Below are 20710 nucleotides of genomic sequence, written 5' to 3' on the forward strand. Positions count from 1 at the left end.
TGTTGCAGCACTGGAGCTCTGGCACAAACTATATTGTTCAAGTGTTTGCAGTTTTTCTCCAATTTTAAGCTCATCTTTCACTTCACTCTGCAACACACACACACACGCATACATTCATCCTCAATTTAACAATTGTGTATTTGCCAGCAAATTTTCTTATTTTAAAAATTTATTCCCTTTCTGTCATGTGCCTATTAAAATTTAACAATACTGTGACCTGCAACATTTTTTTTAATAACACAAAATTACACAGAAGATATAATTTGCAAAGAGAAAAGATTTTGTGAAAACGCTGAGGTGAAATTTGAAAAGAATTAAAGAATGCCTTTACTATGCAGAAAATAACTAGCACCACAGGTGTTGTAATCTTATTCTTCCTTCAAATAGCTTATACAACACAAATAATAACAATGGCTTTGGTCATGCCATACCAAAACCGTAAACATATTTGAATATTAAAATTATATTACATCAATTAGGCCTAAATGTTGTATCATGGGTATTTTAATTAATCACACAGACAATGAAATTTTCATGTATTTTGTGACTTAAGTGAAAAAAAATCCTGATATGCTAAAGGCACCTGAGGTCACGAGGGTTTGAGAACAAATACAGCATGCACGGTAGGAAGGTACACAAATAACATCATGAACTCACGACAGTATTAATCAAACACACTAAATAATGTTACATAATTTATTTTTAAAACATGTTCATTTTAAAGATGCTAACTGGCAGGATGTGTACAATGACAAATCAACAATCAACATGATCAAGGAAAAATAGTCGACAGCTCAAAATTAAGATGGCCAAAGAAACACCTAGTAACAGTTGTGTGAACAGCATACATGCACCATATATACATATACATACAACTTGTTAATAGAAAGCATATGTTGAGCACAAAGATGCAAACAAGATAACATTTAATTTTTCTGCATGCTAGCTTGTACTTGTGACTCAACAATAGAAGCATCCAGACTACTAAGACAATTTTCCTAAGAAATAGCATTTATATAAAAAACTACTACTTCTAAGCATTATAGAAATTCAAGTATCTCCTTAGCATGTAAATCAATGTTGTTTAAACAGAATCACAATAATGGTCTCCTCCATGTTATAACAAAACCAACTTCATATAATTCAGCATTAATGAGTAACTACAGCAAAAAAATTTTACAAATGCTTCATACCTAGTATTATTTAAAGTATAAAGCTACAGATAATATACTAATCTCTTATGAAATTGACAAACAGAACACGTCAATTCACTCCCATTTTTTCTGCTATCCTTGAGGAAAGGGTACTATAAGCAATGTCTTTTACTAGAACCAAAAAACCCTTAGATAGCTGAAGCCAGATTCATTTTATTTTAAACCTGAGACACAGTTAACACTGTATCACGAGCCTGCATTATTCACTGCTTGAATTTCTGCTTGACAGGCTAATGGCATGTGGAGAAAGCAGAAAAATCCAATCACCGCGTACATGTAAGTCTTCCAGGAAAAGGAAACAGGCATGTGACCTTGCAAGGAGACAGGCACAAATATATGACGCTGCTTAAAGTTCAAAGAGGTTCTTCAAGATTTTTCACGTCATTGTTTATAATCCCAGTGCACTTAGTTTAATGTAACATTGACACTAATTCAGTACTCCTCTTCATCATTGGGAGGTGGTGGTACATCACCATCAAGATCATCAGGAGCAGCAAATCCATCCTGGAAAGGAGAAAGAAAAGACTTTGAATAACATTGTAACATGTTGGGCATTGGCTTACAAAATATGCCACTTCTAATAAATACAGTGAAATTGCAATTATACGTTTCGTGATAGTACGTTTTTTTCTGGCAGTCCCTGCCAATTCCCATAAGGCTGCGTACTATTATATTTCAGTTATACGATTTTTCCAGTTATACATTCGACGAGTTCAGTCCCAACAAAGAAAAGACTTCAGTTATACGTTTTTAACTCGACTTGCTCGAAAGAATGCTGCTCTTGGAGTTGATGATAACATCTGCCACCCATTCTCACACAGGTTTTCTTATCAGCTGCAACCATGGGACCAGACTCTCGACTTGGAATTCTATTTTTGTCTCTTGCATTGGAGAGAAGGGGAGGGGCTATGCACCCTTCAACAAGATTGGTCTGTGCTAAATAATCCTGCTTTTGTTCTTTGCATTGCCTTCCTCAAGTTGTATCTGCCTGCAGCAGATTGGAGATTGATATCTTTCCAGCTGTCAGACAAGTCACTGGTGCCACACTTCCCAGCCTGTCCTAAACATTACAAATAAGCTGAAGAAAGGGAGGGGGAGTCAACAGTGGCCTGCAGGAAGGGGGAGTTCTGTTGGGTCTTATTACCATAATATTTTAAGATAATACGATTGTTAAAGACAGAGACTGTGCAGTACTTTTTACTATGCAAAACGAAATTGCAGATAAACGAATTATTAAATACTGTGACTTATTTTTAACGTTTTTGAAGTAAAGCAGCGATCATATGTTGTGTGCCTTTTTCCATCTGCAAGCGCCATTTGAAATAAGCACTTTTTCCCTTTTGTTACTATGGGATAAATTGAAGATAAAACGCTATAACTGCTCAACCAATGAATCTTTTTAAAAAATTTAAATTGTAAATGTAAGAATGAACAAAAAGCAACATTTTAAGTAACTACCGAAAATTGAGAGTCCAGGGGGGAAGCAGGGGCAAAATCCCAAATTTCGAATTTTTCCGTAATAACGCAAAATTTCTGAACGCCGTAATTTCCATCTTTTTTCTCAAAGTTGCAGCGGAAGCATTATGTCTCTCCACCAGGTATCCAACCCGGAACCCCTTGATAAAAGAAACTACGACATTACCATGATGCCATCGGGGAGGCATTCCCCCTCTAAAATCCTGGGCACGCCACTGACTCTAGTGTTCAAAAGGATTAATCTTGTGTTATCCGCAAGATAAGAGTTATGGTTTTGTTTATCAGAAGGCAAGACAAGAACGAAAAATTGCATCCTTTATGTTGGATGAGTCATTGCTGTCAGAAGCGATATCAGCAAGGGACTTCTTTGGAAGAGCTAGACATAACACTGGCACCGGTAGCAGCCTCCCTCCAGACAGACTGGCACCAATGCACAGGTGGTGGAATAGAATGTTCTGCACGTTTTAAAGATAAAGCACTTGTTGAAGACAAGAAAAGCTGGACTATAGAGTTCATGATTTTTTTAAATCAGCAGCTAGAATTATTTTATTGTAAGGAACACACAAACAATAAAAAGGCTGCTTCGTGAATAGCCCTGCACAGTGGCGTGCCAAAGGGGGGTTGGTGGGATCATCATAGCTCCCTCACCGTTGGGCCAGTATTCCTAAAAAAAAAAAAAACGTTGTAAGCAGAAAAAGATGGCAAAATTAGGGCAGACTAACAAAAAGTAAATAAACCCCTTAGTTTCAAAAATCCTGGGCACGCCACTGGCCCTGCACAGCATTTGCAGATTAATTATCTCTTGTGAAAGGAGATTAGCTACTTTTTTCACTCGTTCCTAAACCAATATCGGATAACCGGGATTGGCAAATTATTATTACTTTTCTCCCGGCAAACAAGAAAGGAAAGTTTTCCAAGCAAGTCCCCCCCCCCCCTGGTTCCCTCTCTCCTTCCCCCTTCTACTAGGAATGATTACGTAGATAAAGAAATGGGAATAGTGATTGAGCCATGTTCTCAATTGTCTGCATACTTTTTTGTTGGGGGAGGCGCAACAAAGACACCCGAGTCATGCTTTTAGAATGTGTTAAAACGCTAGAGAAAGCAGCATTTAATGACTATCGTTTTGGCAATAGTTCGCTTGTTCCCCGATCGTAAGGCAGGAGTTCAAGGTCGCATGGTGAATGAATAGGCTGCTACAAAAGCAAGGAAGAGGGGAGGGGAGGGGAGGGGAGGGAGAGGTCGACTGGCAAATTTTTGTCATTGGCGGGGTTTGGAAAATGTATAAAGCGGGAAACATAAGATCGAGATAAACGTCCTAATGTTCAGCATGGTTTTTTGCAGGGAATTGGCTGAATGGATTAGCGCGTAATTCTTGCTTGTACCCCTTCAACTCCCCGGCACCTTCAATGTCTATTTCTCGTGAATTTACAATAACGAATTAGAACAGATCAGTCCAATACAGCAAACTTTGGTATATATGTAGCACTCCTTTTCTTTCTTTGTGTACTTAATTTTACCATTTTCATTATATTTCAATAATACGTTTTTACCCTTCTGTCCCCCATAAAACGTGTAAGTGAGATTTCACTGTATTACCATAATTTACTCATGTATCATGTGCACTTCTTTCAAAAATGTTTGCCCCCAAAATCTGGTGCGTATTAGGCACAAAATAATTCGGACAGCCAGCATGAAACCACGCATACAGCCAGCATGAAACCAATGCATGTTTTTACTATGTCACTGTGTATAACACATATATCAACAGGCGCAAATACAAATTAGCAGCTTGGATTTCATTAGTAATAATATTTTTTACAAAAAAAAAAAAACAACTACAGGAAAACCTCGTTAATACGATATTGGTTAATACAAAGTACCCTTTAATCCGAAGTTCTTCCCATTCCCCAGCTGATAAGATAGGATTTATAATGTATTTCAGTACGGATAAATCGAAATACGGATAATTTTTAATACGAAGTTGTTTACAAGACCCTTCCCCAAAACTGGTTTCGCTTAATTCGAAGTAGACACCTGCGTAAGTCGACAAGAGAAGATCGAATGTGGAGAGAGCTTCGACGTTATTTTAACTTGACCTTGACATGTTTCCTTGTCCTAAGAGCTGCTGACAACTCTAGGGAAGCAGCCCGAAATGCCCGCTGGACATTGACATTCTTTGTCAATGTGCATGGGAGGTCAAGCTCTTTCCCCGCAGAATGCGCCACCTTGGAAATATTCACCAGTGCCAGATGAGAAATGCGAGATAAGATTGCACGAATGTTCCAAAATACAAGACGCGTGGCGCCTGGAAGTCTCATCCATCTGTCTAGCTCTGAGCTCGAGATACAGCAATTTCCCGTGAGCGAGCAACTTTTGGCCTGGTAGCCGACAACTTCCGGTAACCACTTTCATTAAAAGCGTGTTCTTTGTGCCCTGTAGAACTTAATAAAAAAAAAAAAGGGGGAACTGTTACAGATTATCAAAGCGGCATAGGCCAACTAAAGATCGTCAACCTGCTTAAAGCGTTGTCATCTAGGTTTCCCGCAAATTTGACGTCGATCTTACGTATGTTGCAACTCCAGTTTCCCGCTTCATACGTTCCCAACTGTGCCGGTTATAAAATTTGCCAAAACAGTGTTTTGTTGTCTGAGTGACTTCTCCCCATTATCTATCAGCAAACAGGGGGGGTCCGTTGCTAATTGTTTCGGCTGTTTCGGCCACGATCTTCTTGCTCGTGTGCGCGCACAGGCTCCTTTGGAGTCTAAAAAAAAGCAAACAGTTCTGAAAACCTTCTTTAAAACGAACAAAAACCGCATGATAAGTAAAAGAAAAGTGACCCCCTTCCTTCTCCTACAGCTCATTATCCGCCACTGGTGTGCATGGTAATGTGACTTTTTCACACTGCTAATAAAAGTTCCATCTTGGACAAGTGCGTTATCTTTAAAATGCCGATGATTTCCCTTCTGCCACCTGCTGCTCTAACTTCCAGCAGGTCTCATTGTGTTTACGCTGCAGCTGGCGCCAGTGTTTAGTCTAGCGTCTGGAAAGCTCTGCCTTGCTGATAACTGCAATGACTCATCCAGTGCGAAGGAATAAGCTTCATTGTTTTGAATCTCGCAAAGCCATATAATCCCCGCTTTTCTTCAGAACCATTAGCGTGCTGCTGTTAAAAAAAACTGCAATGCTCAATGTAGGTAGACGAGAGGAAAAGTTTTGGCGGAGCGAGTGTTTGACCTCCAGAATACTCCTGAAACCTATAATAAATTGTCGATTAATCTGAAAATACTCAAGTTTCCTAAAGCTTGTTTTTAGTTCATTTTATGCTGATGAGCTAAGCGGGACTAAATATACAGTTTAAAGTGGGATCCAAACCAGAGTGATTATCAAGTGCGGCTCTGTTTAATGTGTCCTAGGATACACATTGGGTGCAAACATCGCAAGTTGTGTGTTTACTTTTTCAGAGTGGATTACAATGCAAGTTGGGGAAGAGTTTGGACTGCTCCCTGAAAAAAGAGGAGGGGGCAAATATGAAGTTAACTGAAGCAAAGAATACGTGACTTTTTTTACGATGTGTTCTTAGACAGCCGAATCAGAACGAAATTTACAGGCCCGATTTTTTTTGTTTTGTGCCAGAGAAAGGTTGTGTTCTCTCCCAAGAGAATCTTCTCTTACCAATTAATCCTGTAACGGACAATGTTCCTGTGAACGCACATAAAATCCAACATTCATTCTGTCCGATTATCTCCCTATCTCCCGTCTCTTGCTCGCGCCAGTGTGACTACTGTCAAGATTCTTCCGAGTTTCACTTCTTGCAATAAACGAGATTGTTTTCTTTTCCGTAGGTCTCCGTGGAAACGGGTTTCTTATGAACTAAAATTGTAATAATTTTGTGGAAGAGCAACAACTTTGCACAATTAAAAGAAAATACAGTTTTTTATAAGACTTTTTGCCACAACATGCATCCCGTGCATAACCGGTTGTATAACTAGGCAGGATAAATGATGTTAACCGACTCCTTGTAATCTTTGTGTCCCCGTTAAGCTCCGTGTTCTCATTTTGTGTAACATTTTTTACACTTTCTTTAAAACGTACAATATTATTATATAGTACATATAAAGCTTATTTTCTGAGCTACCACCAGTATAAAATGTCCTTTGTGGGGGTAATTTATACTCTACTTTATTTACACCTGAAAACAGGCGCCATCTTGAAAAGTTTGGATAACTCGAAGTCGTTTAATACGAAGTTGACATTTTTTGGTCCCTTTAACTTCGTATTAACAAGGTTTTCCTGTATAAAGTGAAACAGCCATTTCCCACAATTTTTCACTTTATAACGGAACTTTTGTGACACCAAGAAAAGTGACATCATTCTGGCAAAATTTGAGCATGCACCTCATGAATCAGCAGTATTTGTCAGGCAAGAAGAAATAAAAAATAACTTTCTGAACACTGCAAATCCAAAACATAATTTTGATCTCACTTTCTTCCACTACAGAATAAACAAGGTGGTTACCGAAATGAAAGCTTTGTGATGCAAAACACAGTGGAGGGAGAGGGGGTGGGGGGGGAGTTGCATGGGTTGGGGACTCATTGTGTACACAAGATGATATTCTCCTCTTGGTCCACATACAACAGGTTGCTCATTGAATAGGTATGAAGTCCTTCGCTCTTGTTCCACATAGCAAGAGCTTTACGACTTACAACTAGGAAAGCATTTCTTGAACCTGGCGATTATATACGAGATATAATTGTTTGTCGCTTTTTCCCCATGAAAATCCAGGATGCACATTATACACACGTAACTACGGGTTTTAGCCACAATTTGAAGTGTTAAAAATGTACAATGTAAAAAGTTAAAACAAACTTTTTTTCACATTATAACATTTCTACAATATGAAAATCTCTATGTTGAAATAATATTTTTAAAAAATTCTTCATTCAATCTAAAATACACCATGTTTCATAAGTCCTTCTGGGATTTTGAAGTTAGGCTGTGTAGTAGCAAACCCATGCCAATGGGTAGGAGAAAGGTACAAGTTTGTTTCGTGATAGATGCCATGGTTTAGTTACCTGTTTCTCCGCTAGGAGGCAGTAGGATGCAAACATGGCATTTCTAGTTGAAGAGAAAGCTTTTTGCTATTTCACCCAACCTCTCGATCCATGTGAATTTTTTCTGTGAGGTTATATTTACATGCCTTCTTTAACCCGAGATTTTCCAAAGCTCTGACAAAGAATCATGAAATTCAGATGCTACCATTGACACTGATTTGTTGGGATCTGCGTGGCAGGAGCTACATTACAGAATTGATCTCTCTCGAGTCACCAAGGGAAGACATATTGAACTTTCATAAGGTAGGTTAAAACGTTCATATTTACTTTATTCGCTGATTTGCTCTCATCCCCATGGGTGAGCTGGGCCCATCAGCTACAGATTTCAGAAATCCCAGAGGGACTTAAGAAATTCCCTGTATTGTGTTTTTTGCTAAGTTTCTACAAGAGTGTTCTCTAGAAGCATTATTTTATTAGTGAATACTTATGTATTAAAAAAAATGTTACGCCTATTCAAACAAAATATGCATAATTCACTTTTCATATATACTTAATGTTTTCCCTACTGTTGTGTTAATCAAATGATACTTGATGCTTCCCAAAGGAAATCTGGATTGCTGAATGAATAAATAGAATATAATATAGCATCAAGTAGGAAACTAAAATGAAATATTCATCCAATTTACTGACACAAATTAACCAATAGAGTGTGTGCTGATTCATTATAAAATTGTAAAGACTGGTATGATGTACAGTATATAGATTGTAAATCATTATCTGTGACCATATTATGCTCATGGGAATAGCCTCGGGAAAACAAAACAGTATATTGAAGTTTAACATGATATCTGAATTGTGTTTAAATATTCCTAAATATGAAGCATTTTTCCCATTTTTCTTATTTTTTCCTCAAAATTTTGTGGCGTTTCATAATTCTTTGTCCTTTTTAAGATGGTATATTAAAATCTACAAAATATAATTTCTTGTTAATACCCCTAGAACAGCAGGAGGGGTCAAAGTATAATTTATGCATTCCGCAATATCAGCGTTAGGTTGTGGTTCCTGTGTGATCCTGTCTTTAGCATGTTCCCACTTGCCCCAGTTTACATGTCATGTGGGTAGTCTTCTTGGACTGGGAAGGACGTCTCAAGTATCAGTTTATCGTGATGAAATGTTGCATATTCTGGAGGGTTCAGTTCTTGATTATTATAATTTTTATTTGTAATCAAAATGTATCACAAACCACCTGAACACTTTGTATAATACATAAACTACAGATAATAATATAAATTAAAAATATGTTACCATTCTAAAATAATTAGAATATTTAAATGCATTTCTTATGAGGGGTCCGAATGACCCCTTTCCACTGTTCTAGGGGGTATCAGATCCTTCGACGTTCTAGTGTTAAATTATGCTTAAGTTTTATGTAGGCAGAATTTGCATCTTCTCCAATGAAAAAATGACTGAAGATTGCATCTTCTCCAATGAAAAAATGACTCACTCTTCATTCATTAAAGATACATAAAATTGAAATTGTCAGATAAAACAATAGGATGGTGATACACCAAAGTAATAAGAAAACACATGGCGATACACTGCTCAAGTTCTTTGAGTCGAGAAAAACCTATAACACACTTAAAAAATAGCTTTATCCTTGTCAATTTTCAGGAAAGCTACCAGTAATTATGCCCTACGTACGAGATCAGCGATAGCTGAACTTCACCCAGCAAAAAGTCTATTGAACTGCACTGAATATATTTCATCACATTATTTACTTTCTACTTTGGAGGTTTCTTAGTATTTTCTGGTAAATACTTACTTCTGTTGCATACAAAATGTCAAGTATTTTTTGAACAATAGGATGTTGATCATTATCATTCTCTTGGCACATAACTTCAATATCACGAAGTTTTCCAAAGTAGAAGTCCCTCTCCTTCTCCAAGCCTTCAATTGTAAGCTTCATATCCATAACCTGGAATATTTATTGCAATTAGTTAACAATAAAAAGGTAGTTTTTTAAATGAAAAATTTGAGTTATTAATAAATTTCTATGCTCCTCTTGAGTCATTAATTACATTAGTCATTGAATATTATTAATATTGAACAGAAAATATAACATGCATTATGTGTACATTACAACAGAACTTCTACTTTATATTTTCCCTGCATTGTGCATTCTGCATTTCAAATTTTTTCATCTTGACCATCTCTGAGAAAATATAAACTTGAAATTCCACTTTATATTCCATAAAACAAAATTTCAACTTGCTGAAAATTGTTACATGTGCCAGTGAATTCACTACTAGTAAAGCTAGAAGACAAAACTTCTGTAATGTACTTATAAGTATCCTCTTCAATTTGCATGTGGAAACCTTGAACTTTTGGTTAGAGTACAACCTCATGATGAGGGCTCTGAAGCTGATGACCTAAAAATGTAAAAAAATGACTCATAAAATTCTTTAAAAAATAAATTTTTGCTCTGATAATGAAAGCTCGATTTTTCATAAATTACCAGAGTTGTTGAATAATTCGATAAAAACCCATTGGTTGGTAGAAACATGCCAAGCAACGAGACACAAATTCCAACTAGGATGGTTGAAATTAATAGAAAATTACTTAAAAGAGCTTCGTGGAAAACGTGAGTACCTATATTATAAACATTTTAGATAAAATAATTTTGAGCTTTTCCCCTGACCATATTTTTTGGATTAATGGCGAACTTGCTAAAAGGACCATGTCAGAAAATTTAAATATGTAAGCTATGGTAGGAAATGCATTTGAAATTCACAAAACAAGGAAGAGAAAAATAAGCCTCAAAAATTAAGAAAAATGTAACAACAAAAAATACTGAAAAATAACGTAAAAGACAAAAACGCCAAAAAATGCAAAATAAAAATAATGTTTTTTGGTTCTAACTGAAGGGAAATGGACAGATATCAAGATTAGCATTGTTTTCAAGGCTCATAAGAAAAGATGATTTGTCATCAACTTCAGAGCCTTACTCATGACTTATTCACATGGCAGAGAAACAAGTGCTGAAGCTTTACAGTATTTGCCTCCAACTCATACGTAATTTTCTTTTTAACACAACTTTGTTCAGCCTGGTCAAGTAGCTGAAGCCGTAAATTCAGTATGGACGTGTATTGGTCAATTCCTGTTTCTTAAGAAGGACATTATGTGAGAATAATCTAGGGATGGGACCGATTAATCGGTACTCTATCGGTATCGGCTGATATAGACATATCGGTAAAATTAGATCCGATATATCGATAAATATCTGATAATTTTGTTGTAATTTTATGGATAATCTCCATGCCCTACTTTCTAAAAAGTAAATGTCTAAATATGCAATTTCTTTTGCATTGCAGTCACCTTCAAGCACACCTTTATTAAGGTGGTCAATGAACCTTTCAGGTTCTTCAAGGACCATTTCTAATTTTATATCGGATCGGTAGAATATCGGTTATCGGTATCGGTATCAGCCAAAATTTCATATCAGCCCATCCCTAGAATAATCATTTGATATTCACTTGACTTAGTAATTGTGTAGTCTCTGCTCACATAATGTAAATGTTTCTTACACAAATGACTGTGTTCCACAGGATGAGTGGCTTTGGAGCTGCTCAATGTACGTAATAAAATTCGTTAAATGTTTGGACTCTGGGAAAGTGTCTCATTTGCAAACATTCATGATCGCTGGCATCATGAATGGCATGTGAAATTTTGCAAAGAAGTATTTATGACAAAGCCTGGATTTTTCTAGTGTGAACAACAGTATACAGTAGGCTATCTGTACTTCACGTTGGATGATTATCACATTATAGTGTATGTACTGGCTTTTATTGTTGATGGGAAACTTGTAATGTGCAGAATATGCCTCTGGTAGACAGGTGTTTACCTTGCAACACTTGCAGATAAAAGAGGTTAAGTTTGAAACGAAAATTTAAGAACAATATTAAAAGAACTAATATTCTGCAGGTGACTTTGAATCAATTACATTAATATTAGCTATTAATGCATGTATTTTCTTGTTCAATTTCTATGAGATTGCTTTGTCTGCCACGATACTAAACATGTTCTCTACAGTGAGCATGTTTCATACACAATTAACCACTTGCCAAGCTATCAGTACTAATTCTGTACCATTCTGTATCATTCCAGAAGACCTCACTCCTTGCTCAAATTTATTCTTCCCTCCACATTGCTTTTGCTTTACACATCACAAGCACAAAAATTCACTGGCACATAGAAGACAATTAACATTCCGCCACCTTTCCTGAGAGTAAAAAATTACCTGAGCACTTAACTCCTCTATTTTCCCAGCATCTCCTCTTTGACCCAAAGCCATGGGTGGCCTCTGTTGAGCAGTACGAGTAGGTTGTGCTTTTGGAACTAGCAAAAGAAATGAGAAAGAACTTTCACTAGCTTCAAATTCTATATTGCACATGCCAATTTATCCATTCCTGATCATTTAAACTATACTTTGAAATTTTACCCAGTCAATCTTTAAACTAGCAAATGTTCAGTCATGAACAATATACTGTGTGTTTTAAAGTTTCCATAACAATGAAAATATTTTATTTGTAATCATAATGCAGTAAAAAGTGCTAATGCTTGTAGTATTAAAGTTCAAAGGCAATTCTAAACATTCAGGCCTTACCTGGAAATAAAGGTCTCCCTTGTTTCAGAATTTTTTTAAAAAAATGTAGTGATATATATGCCTGGGAAAACTCAATGAGAAATTAACAAGCATTTCCAAATAATCATTTTGTGTAGTTTCTAAGGCTTACATGAAATGTAATAACACAGCCCTTTGTTCTTTCTCAAAACTGTTGGCAAAATAAATGTCCAAATATAGGCTAGGATTCAAAATTTCAACCTCCAGAGGCGAAAGCAAGATCAAAATTCAATCGCTCAACATAATTGGCCATTTAGACGGCACAAAGAGTGTTGTAATGCTAAAAGCTCTAATAGCTATTCACATTTGATTATTCCCCTCAATTGCAGAAAGATGGCTAGCCTAGATGGAACCAAGTTGTGTAATCCATGGCAATCGATAGATAAGTAGCATGAAATGTCAATGATCTATGTTCAATTCCTAGCCTCACAAGCTATAATTTTCATTAACTTTTCCGCAAGATAGCAATGCTTTGTTGATTTACTGATTTTGAATCGGGATTTCATGTGGATCTAGAAATGAATACGAAAATTACAGCAGATACAATGACCCAAAAATTATAATTCACTTAAATTGCCTTTATCTACAGTTCCCTTTGAAACTTCCCCACCCCTCTTCTACAATTCTGTACAAAAAAGAAAACAGAGTGACTACCACTTTCCTATCAAATTAGTTATAACAAATAACTGTACATTAATCACTAGGAACAATTATCTGTAACAAAAACTTCCAATTCTACCATACATTTCACACATAAAGCACTATATTAAGAATTTCATTAGCTTCATAATCATTGCCTAATACAAACTGAAAACACGATGGAAAGTTAAACAGGTAAATATCATTTAATCAGATGCAAAATTTGCAAATAAAAACAGAAAATAAACTAGGACACAAGCAAGATAAACTTTTAAGAGGCAAAATCTACTGATCATGTGCATTAAAACTGAAACACTACTTGTTACATTACTGCTGTTACTACACAATTTAATGCATGGCATTAAGAGTGTAAGTTGGCTGTTAGCAGATTAATTTTCTGACCCCATTTCTAACTAAAGCAAGCATTTACTATTTTCTAATGAAGACAGAAAGCAAAATTCTGAAGTAGCCACAATTGAAAATCTGCCAGATATAAATGTGATGTAAAAATGTTGTTCTTCGTTGAGCAGTAACACAATGCAAAAGATGTCTATTGAACTGTATTTAAATATTTGTGAGCACAGCAGGAATATATTTTTTCTAGCAAAAATATAAAAAAATACAGGTGATTTTTTTTTTATTCTGAGTGAAACTGAAGACGAAGGATGCTGTAAAAGTGTAACAAAGCAAAACAAGTTACAAAGCAATGCAAGGGAGTTTTTAAAAAATGTATCATTTATTAACACTTTACCCATTTTTCAAAACCCAACCCTTTACCACCAACCGAGGCAAGTTTGATAATGCTAAAGAATTTGGTTTAGACAATTTTGACATAATTCTTGCTCAAATTTCAACACAAACTGGCAGAAATTCACAGAAAGTCTCTACAAAAGCCAATGTTTTGGTGAAAGTTTCTTCTTCTTTTTTTAGATATAATTTAGTGCTAATCACCAGATCTTCCAATAGGTTTTGGTGCCTCGTTTCTGGCGGGAGGGGTTCTTTTGGCAATTTGAGCCACCCCTGCTCGAGGGGCATGTGCACCTCCAACTCCCAGCACATCCCCTCCTCGCATAGAGAGAGCATTGTAGTCTTGGCCTCCATAGTTTGCATCAAAGAACTTTTTGAACCACTGCAGGAATTCAAAATTGTCTTGGAACCTGCCCTTGACAAGTCTATCTATGGGAACAATCTGGAAAAGTTAGGGAAGATACAAATAAAGAATAATGAAATGCATGTAATAATAATTTAAAAATTAAATAAAAGAACTGAAGCAAAACCCAAAGTCAGCAACTAAAGAAAAAATAGGTAGTTAATACTCATAACCTGTAAAAATGCAAATGGGTTTTACCTGGATTCGTCAACAAACCACAATGTTTTTCAAAACTAATGCACTAATTTTTAACATTTCACAAGATGTGTGATGTTATGCACCAATTATGAAAGAATACATATGTTGCAAATTTCATATATTGACAAGCAGGTAAGCCTCTGCTGGTAAATTTTTCTTTCACACAGGAACCTCATATTCAAATTACAAAAACACATGTGCAGCACAGTGGTGAAGATATAGTACAAGCAATGTACTATTAAACTTATTTAATGTACGATTGCCTTATTTGGTTTCTATCTGACTCTATTTCACAGAAATTGTACGGTTGCAAACTTGGCAAGCAGCACACCCTCTGCTTGCGACAGCGCTAGATGGGAAACCAATGCTCCCAAAAACTTATATGGCGAAGGGTGAAATGCTGGTGAAAGCTAAGGTCCTCAACCCGCTAATAAAAGCTATGCTTTTCGGCTTCTCTAAAATAGCAGAGCCAAGCAGAAAGCATAAAAGTGCTAACACTATGTCGAAGATGAATATTTGCTTTATTATAAACACAGAATTATTGAAATAAATTACTATAACTGTTCCAAATTCCATGCAGACAAACTTTAAAGCATTACTTTAAGTTTCACGATTTGTAAAATGTGTCAACAATGTTGACACATGGGATAAGACAAGCATAGTGTCCCTGGCACTGAGGAGAGCTGGAATTTGCAGAACAGCTGGCTGCTGTCTGTCTCACTAATCTCAAATTACAATGCCAGTGTTGACAACTACCAAATAATTTACACAATATTCATGGAGTCTCTCCATGCAAATTCAATAAATTGATGGTTTTTCAATATAACTTGGCTGTAAAGAAAGCAATAAAACTCTCTTCTGAGACCTGCAAATAGCAAAAACGTTTAGAACTGAATGGTATCAAAGTCTAAATACTATTTTCATTAATATGATACATTATTAAAAAATGAACTGGTGCATTTTTTTCCTGTTGTAATGACCTTTATTCCAAATCTTATATAATTTTAAGCTTCAAGTCAGTTCTTTTACTCTCCTGTGAACAAATTTTTTTATTAAGAGGTTGGTATCACTGCTCTGTTAGTTTCTGAGCTACTCAGAACATCTTCCATTTGTGTGGGAAGAATGCATGGTTGAAGTGCAAATTTACGAAAACAAACATGGATATTTCAAATTTTGTACGGGAAGCTGTAATAGCAAGTATTTTATTATATCAATAACACGACCAAAAATTTTGAATTAAGAAGCATGGCCGTTGAGAGAGGAGTTGGGGGATATATTATTATTATTATAATTTGAAATGCAGTTTCCTTCCTAGGAAACAGGGCTGTATAATTTAATTAGCAACCATCCCTTTTTTTTTGCCTCCTTAAAACCACGCTTCGCCACTGGTGTAGCAATATAGCGTTGTTTACATTTTTTACTTCCATACGCCCTATCACACTATCAATACAGAATTAATCACCACTCATGACTAGCAGCTTGATTCAGTCATAAGGCATGAATCAAATAATTCTTAACACTTTGTTTCTAGGTCTGTACATATCCACAGAAAATTTCAATAAATTATATGTTCACTGTTACAAACTTCTCAGTTTTGAAAGTGGGAGCACAACATGATTCTCACCAGTTCAATGCTTGTACTTGATATTCATTTGCTTCCATAGTCCATAAAAGAATATGTACATAATATGTTCAATTTTAAGAGCTATCAGACTGAAGGAGAACTTTACACTTTTGTTTTGAAGGACACTTAAAAAAGAGAGCAAATATTGTGTGTGCACTTTGCAATCGAGAAAAAGGTAATCACACTAACATGTTTTGCAGAATTTTCATTCATGGGACATCAAACTACTAACTCATAGTGTGCTGGATGAACTAAACCCAAATTATGGTGGTTTAATCTTGATGAAACTATTGATTGAGTTGGTATTTTAAGTGCACTTTATGCACAGTAAGGCTAATCAGGACTGGACCTACAGTTTAAAGTGGGATCCAAACCACTATGGGCCTCCACCAGGTATTGAACCTGGGACCCCTTGGAAGAAACTATTGAAAACTTTTCCTTTAGACATGTATATAACAAGTGTTAATAAAATTTTACCTGTCTGCATAATGAGAATGTGTACATATTTTTCCCTACACAATAAACCTTAATAACAACTGACATAGAAGAGAATAAAAATGAACAGACAGGATGAGACCCTAAACGCATGCAAATCGTTCGAGTAACCCACTAAAAGTGACTTTAGAGACAAGATGATATGGATAAAATGTAATTAGTAGTACTGATTGTTATCAGTACTTTCAGAAGAGACTTTGGATATTCTTTGTAGAATTCTTGACTAAGTTGGAAATTACATATACACACTCCCCTTTTCAGTCCGGGACCCACCTTCAAAAATATTACCTTCATGGGACCCAGAAGCATGGGTACCGGCAGAAAATTACTTGTACGGGGTGCACTCAGTTTATAATCGTGTTTTTGGATAACAGAGTACTTTAAGAAGCCCTCTCTTATGCTTGCCTAAACAAATTACTCATGCTTCCTTCTAGAAAAGTAAACACGTGATTTAAAAAACTAATTTATTCTAGTTTATCATCTAACTAAACACACTGCTAAAATTGAGAGATGCCGGTAAAAAGCAATGGTAATGGTAGAGCGCAAATAACAGAAATGTAGTTTAGACTACGTACAACACGGGTTGAATTAAAATTGTTAAAACAATATATATCTTAGTATTTTAAACGTGATAGGTTTTTAAAACACAATTTTCGAGCCCAACTTCGTGGCCCACCAAATGCCCTCTCAGGACCCAGAAGTGGGTCACGCTCTATAGGTTGAGAAACTATGATCTACAATCCTCACCCTCAGGGTCAACCCACAACCAATCTAGCTAAACCTGAACTTCACTGTCATAATGCGCCTTTCAACGGCTGCTTCAGGATACCCCTTACCCCAATTCATGGGAGAGAGTTATATATCAGCCATGGACGCAACCACATCTCCTGGCATGAATCAAGCCACTCAACAACTTTCCTCACCAAACTCCAGCTCCACCTTTCATCCTCATTCCCAACTCTCCCCCCACCTTACAGGTCACAATTTTCAACAAGCATGGCAAAAGAACCATGTGCCAACTGTATCTTTGCCCTGGACCTGGAAAACTTTGGAGATTGACCACCTCTTTTAGCTACAGCCAAAGATGCTGCTTGCTGGAACGAACATTTTAACTTTTCTTTGGTGACAAACATTTGTTTCCATAGCAAATGAGGAGGAAGTGGAAAATAATCACCACTGGAAAAAGTTTAATTTTCAGGGTGGCGAGACTAAAAGTGAACCACCTGAGGCACAGAGCCAACATCACAAATTGCAGCCATCACAAAAAACAGACTTTTTATAAAAAACCTGCACATTACAGACCAAGATGAAAAACTGACTTTCACTGATTTTAATGAGCACTTTCCACCCTTGGGTTGGACTATATAATGTGAAAGAAAATACATGTACCAATTAGAGATGAAAAAAAAATAGAAGCAATTGTTAAACGTCAGAATATAGTTACATATACAGGGTGTCATTTTAATGGCACCCACGGACCACAGAAAGGCATAGAGGTCATCAAAAGAAACAACTTTTCTCAGTAACATATTTCTTGTTGGTGCATAGTTTCTGCACTACACTCGCTCAAAAAAGCCCATTTTGCCACCTGAATGCTGGCAACCCAACACAACATTTGACCCACAATGTGAAAAATGGTAGAAAAATAACGTATTCAAAAGGAACTAGTAATATCGGATTTTGTATCTTAGCCTACATGACAAATATTTGCAAATCTAGTTGCCAAGTTGACACCAACAGTTTGTAGTCTATCCACTTTCCTTCTGATACTGGTTGTCTATGAGACACTAAACAATTGACAAAATAAAAATGAAAACTCACAATTCCAAAGGTACCTAACTCATAATGTAATTCAAGGCATTATGTGGCAAGGGACAAAAATGATTGAAAATACTGTGACATTAGTAGTAAAAAAAGCTTTCCAACGACTGTGTTCATCTACGCACCGGACACACATGTAATAGTTTGGAACTGTGAAAATGGCAGTATATACGCTGCTGATTCAGTATTAGGTTATTATTGTGGTTTTACGTGTCTTAGTCACAATGTAACGTGAACTTTGGATACTTTTGTTATCAGCACTACAATACCACAACGCATGTATCATGACAAATGATTATATAAACCTGTAAATATCAACCTTGCAATGAGATTTGCAAATATTTGACATGTAGCTGGGCAAAAACAGTCAGATGTAAGCTGCAAGTTCAATAAAATTTGTTGTTGTTGATGATGATATTTGACATGTAGGCTAAGAGAAAAAATCCGATATTACCACCTCCTTTTGAATACGTTGTTTTTCTACCTTTTTGTTACTGTTTGTTCACTTCCCCCATCCCCTGGGATGACTGCTGGACTTCTGACTGGTAGGCAGTGTTACCCTGGATTTTCGGTCTACTGGACGTCTTCCTCTTTTAGTTTCACAGCTGAATGTTGTTGGTAGTCTGTCATTTTTCACAAAATATGTGTGTTCCTTGCAACACTGCCGTGTGCTGTTTCAAGAAAATGACGTCACAGACACGATCAAATGTTGTGTTGGGTTGCCAGCATTCAGAGAGCAAAACGGGATGTTTTGAACGACTGTAGTGTCAAAGTGACACACCAAGAGAAATGTTACTGAGAAAAGTTGTTTATTATGATGTCCTCTATACATTTCTGTGGTCCGTGGGTGCCATTAAAATGACACCCTGTATATATGAAGTATTAAGGAGATTATGGTATGTAGTGTGAAAGACTAGATAGCTAAAAATAAGCCAGAGAGGAAAACAAGACTCAAGATGAAGGATGAGGATTCTCTGATAATGGATGCAAGCTGGACAAAAAACACACTCTCCCTCCCCGTGTGTGTGTGTGTGTGTGTGTGTGTGTTGAAAATTTTTTTAAAAAAAGTAATTCATATTAAAAATCTGCTTCTTCTGCGAGTTTACTGCTGAAAGTCACAATGTTTGCAAAGGCTTACATGCATTTTTAAAATATTCTCACAGTTATAAACCAGAATTTAAGATAGGTTTTGTTAATTTACAGAATGTTTCCATATAACATTTTTCACCATCTCTTGGAGGGGGAAAAAAGAGAGTGGTATTGAAATGCTATATGAATGAACGAAGCCTACCCCAAAAGGTGTGCAATTTTATTAGCACTTCTTTAGTAATTTGCAGAAATGCATATCACTCTATGGAAAACTGCAGCCACATTTCAATGACATTGTGGTATGTAGTTGACAAATGCAGCAGCCAACACCTAGCATGGGTGGAGTGACTAACGGGCAGAGAAAGCTCTGCTACAAGCACCAACATTCACCAATAACTCTAGACGATTACCAGCTTGCCTCACTGCCGGTCTCACAGGAGGAGGAGCAGGTGGATATGCTTTAGGTACACTCCGAATTTGTTGATTTCCTGGACCTGAACCAAGAGTGAGGCCTCCCCTGGATTCGAAGGCATCATATTCCCTACCATCATAATTTGCATCAAAAAACTTTTTAAACCATTGCAGGTACTCGAAATTGTCCTGAAATCTTCCTTTAATCAATTTATCTACAGGAATAACCTGCAAATATATTATTAGTTTTAATATTGTACGATTATAACTCAAGGGAAATTAATGAGAGAAATATTGTAATATGTACATAAACATGTTTCACAACAAATTGCTGAAAATAGTGTTATTCACCTACAGCACCTGTAACAGAAAGAAACAAATGTTACACCCAAAGCAGGAAATATGGTAAATTAAATAATTTGCAATAACCTCAGTACTCAAGGTACTATTTGAAGGAGTCTTACTTCGACTTACTTCGGATTAAAACTTTAGAGAAATGAGCTGTCAACATCTATTTAGAAAAGTATGTATTATTTTTTTCCAATCATGAACAATTTCTTTATAACTATTTGTCACTTCATACATCACATGTTTATTTTCAAAATCAATTTCTTCTGAAATATGATTTATTTTGTTCGAATATACAGAATGGTGCATATTGAACATGCCAACAGCAAAACTGTCTGAAACCAGGAGTACATGTACAAATATATCACATGCTTAGGCAGGAGCGAGACTTGAAATCAGTTTGCCATGTAACATTGGCCAGCACAGAAACAAATCACAGCAGTGGAGGGATTCATCCGAACAGGTTCATTTTAGAAGATGGTCCAATGAGGATGGCCACCTGTCCATGTCAGA

The 20710-nt window shown here is 36.3% G+C and overlaps 1 protein-coding gene across 7 annotated transcripts in view; it reads right to left on the reverse strand.

Moving 5' to 3' along the window:
- Positions 1 to 688: 688 nt before the first annotated feature.
- Eb1 (microtubule-associated protein RP/EB family member 1) overlaps positions 689 to 20710 on the reverse strand; it is a 30772-nt gene continuing 10750 nt past the window's right edge. For 4 of the 7 annotated variants that reach the window (XM_083138901.1, XM_083138899.1, XM_083138902.1 and 1 more), the window contains exons 4-7: positions 14013 to 14250; positions 12039 to 12136; positions 9564 to 9716; positions 689 to 1718 (exon numbers count right to left, since the gene is read on the reverse strand). In XM_083138901.1, the coding sequence (XP_082995027.1) occupies positions 1647 to 1718; positions 9564 to 9716; positions 12039 to 12136; positions 14013 to 14250 (561 nt within the window). In that variant the 3' untranslated portion in view covers positions 689 to 1646. Of the gene's footprint in view, positions 1719 to 9563; positions 9717 to 12038; positions 12137 to 14012; positions 14251 to 19848; positions 20078 to 20710 lie in introns of all 7 variants that reach the window. The other 3 variants (XM_083138904.1, XM_083138905.1, XM_083138903.1) reach the window with 3 other exon arrangements.

Source organism: Lepisma saccharinum, chromosome 17, assembly GCF_977018435.1.
Source record: "Lepisma saccharinum chromosome 17, izLepSacc3.1, whole genome shotgun sequence".
Taxonomy (NCBI): domain Eukaryota; kingdom Metazoa; phylum Arthropoda; class Insecta; order Zygentoma; family Lepismatidae; genus Lepisma; species Lepisma saccharinum.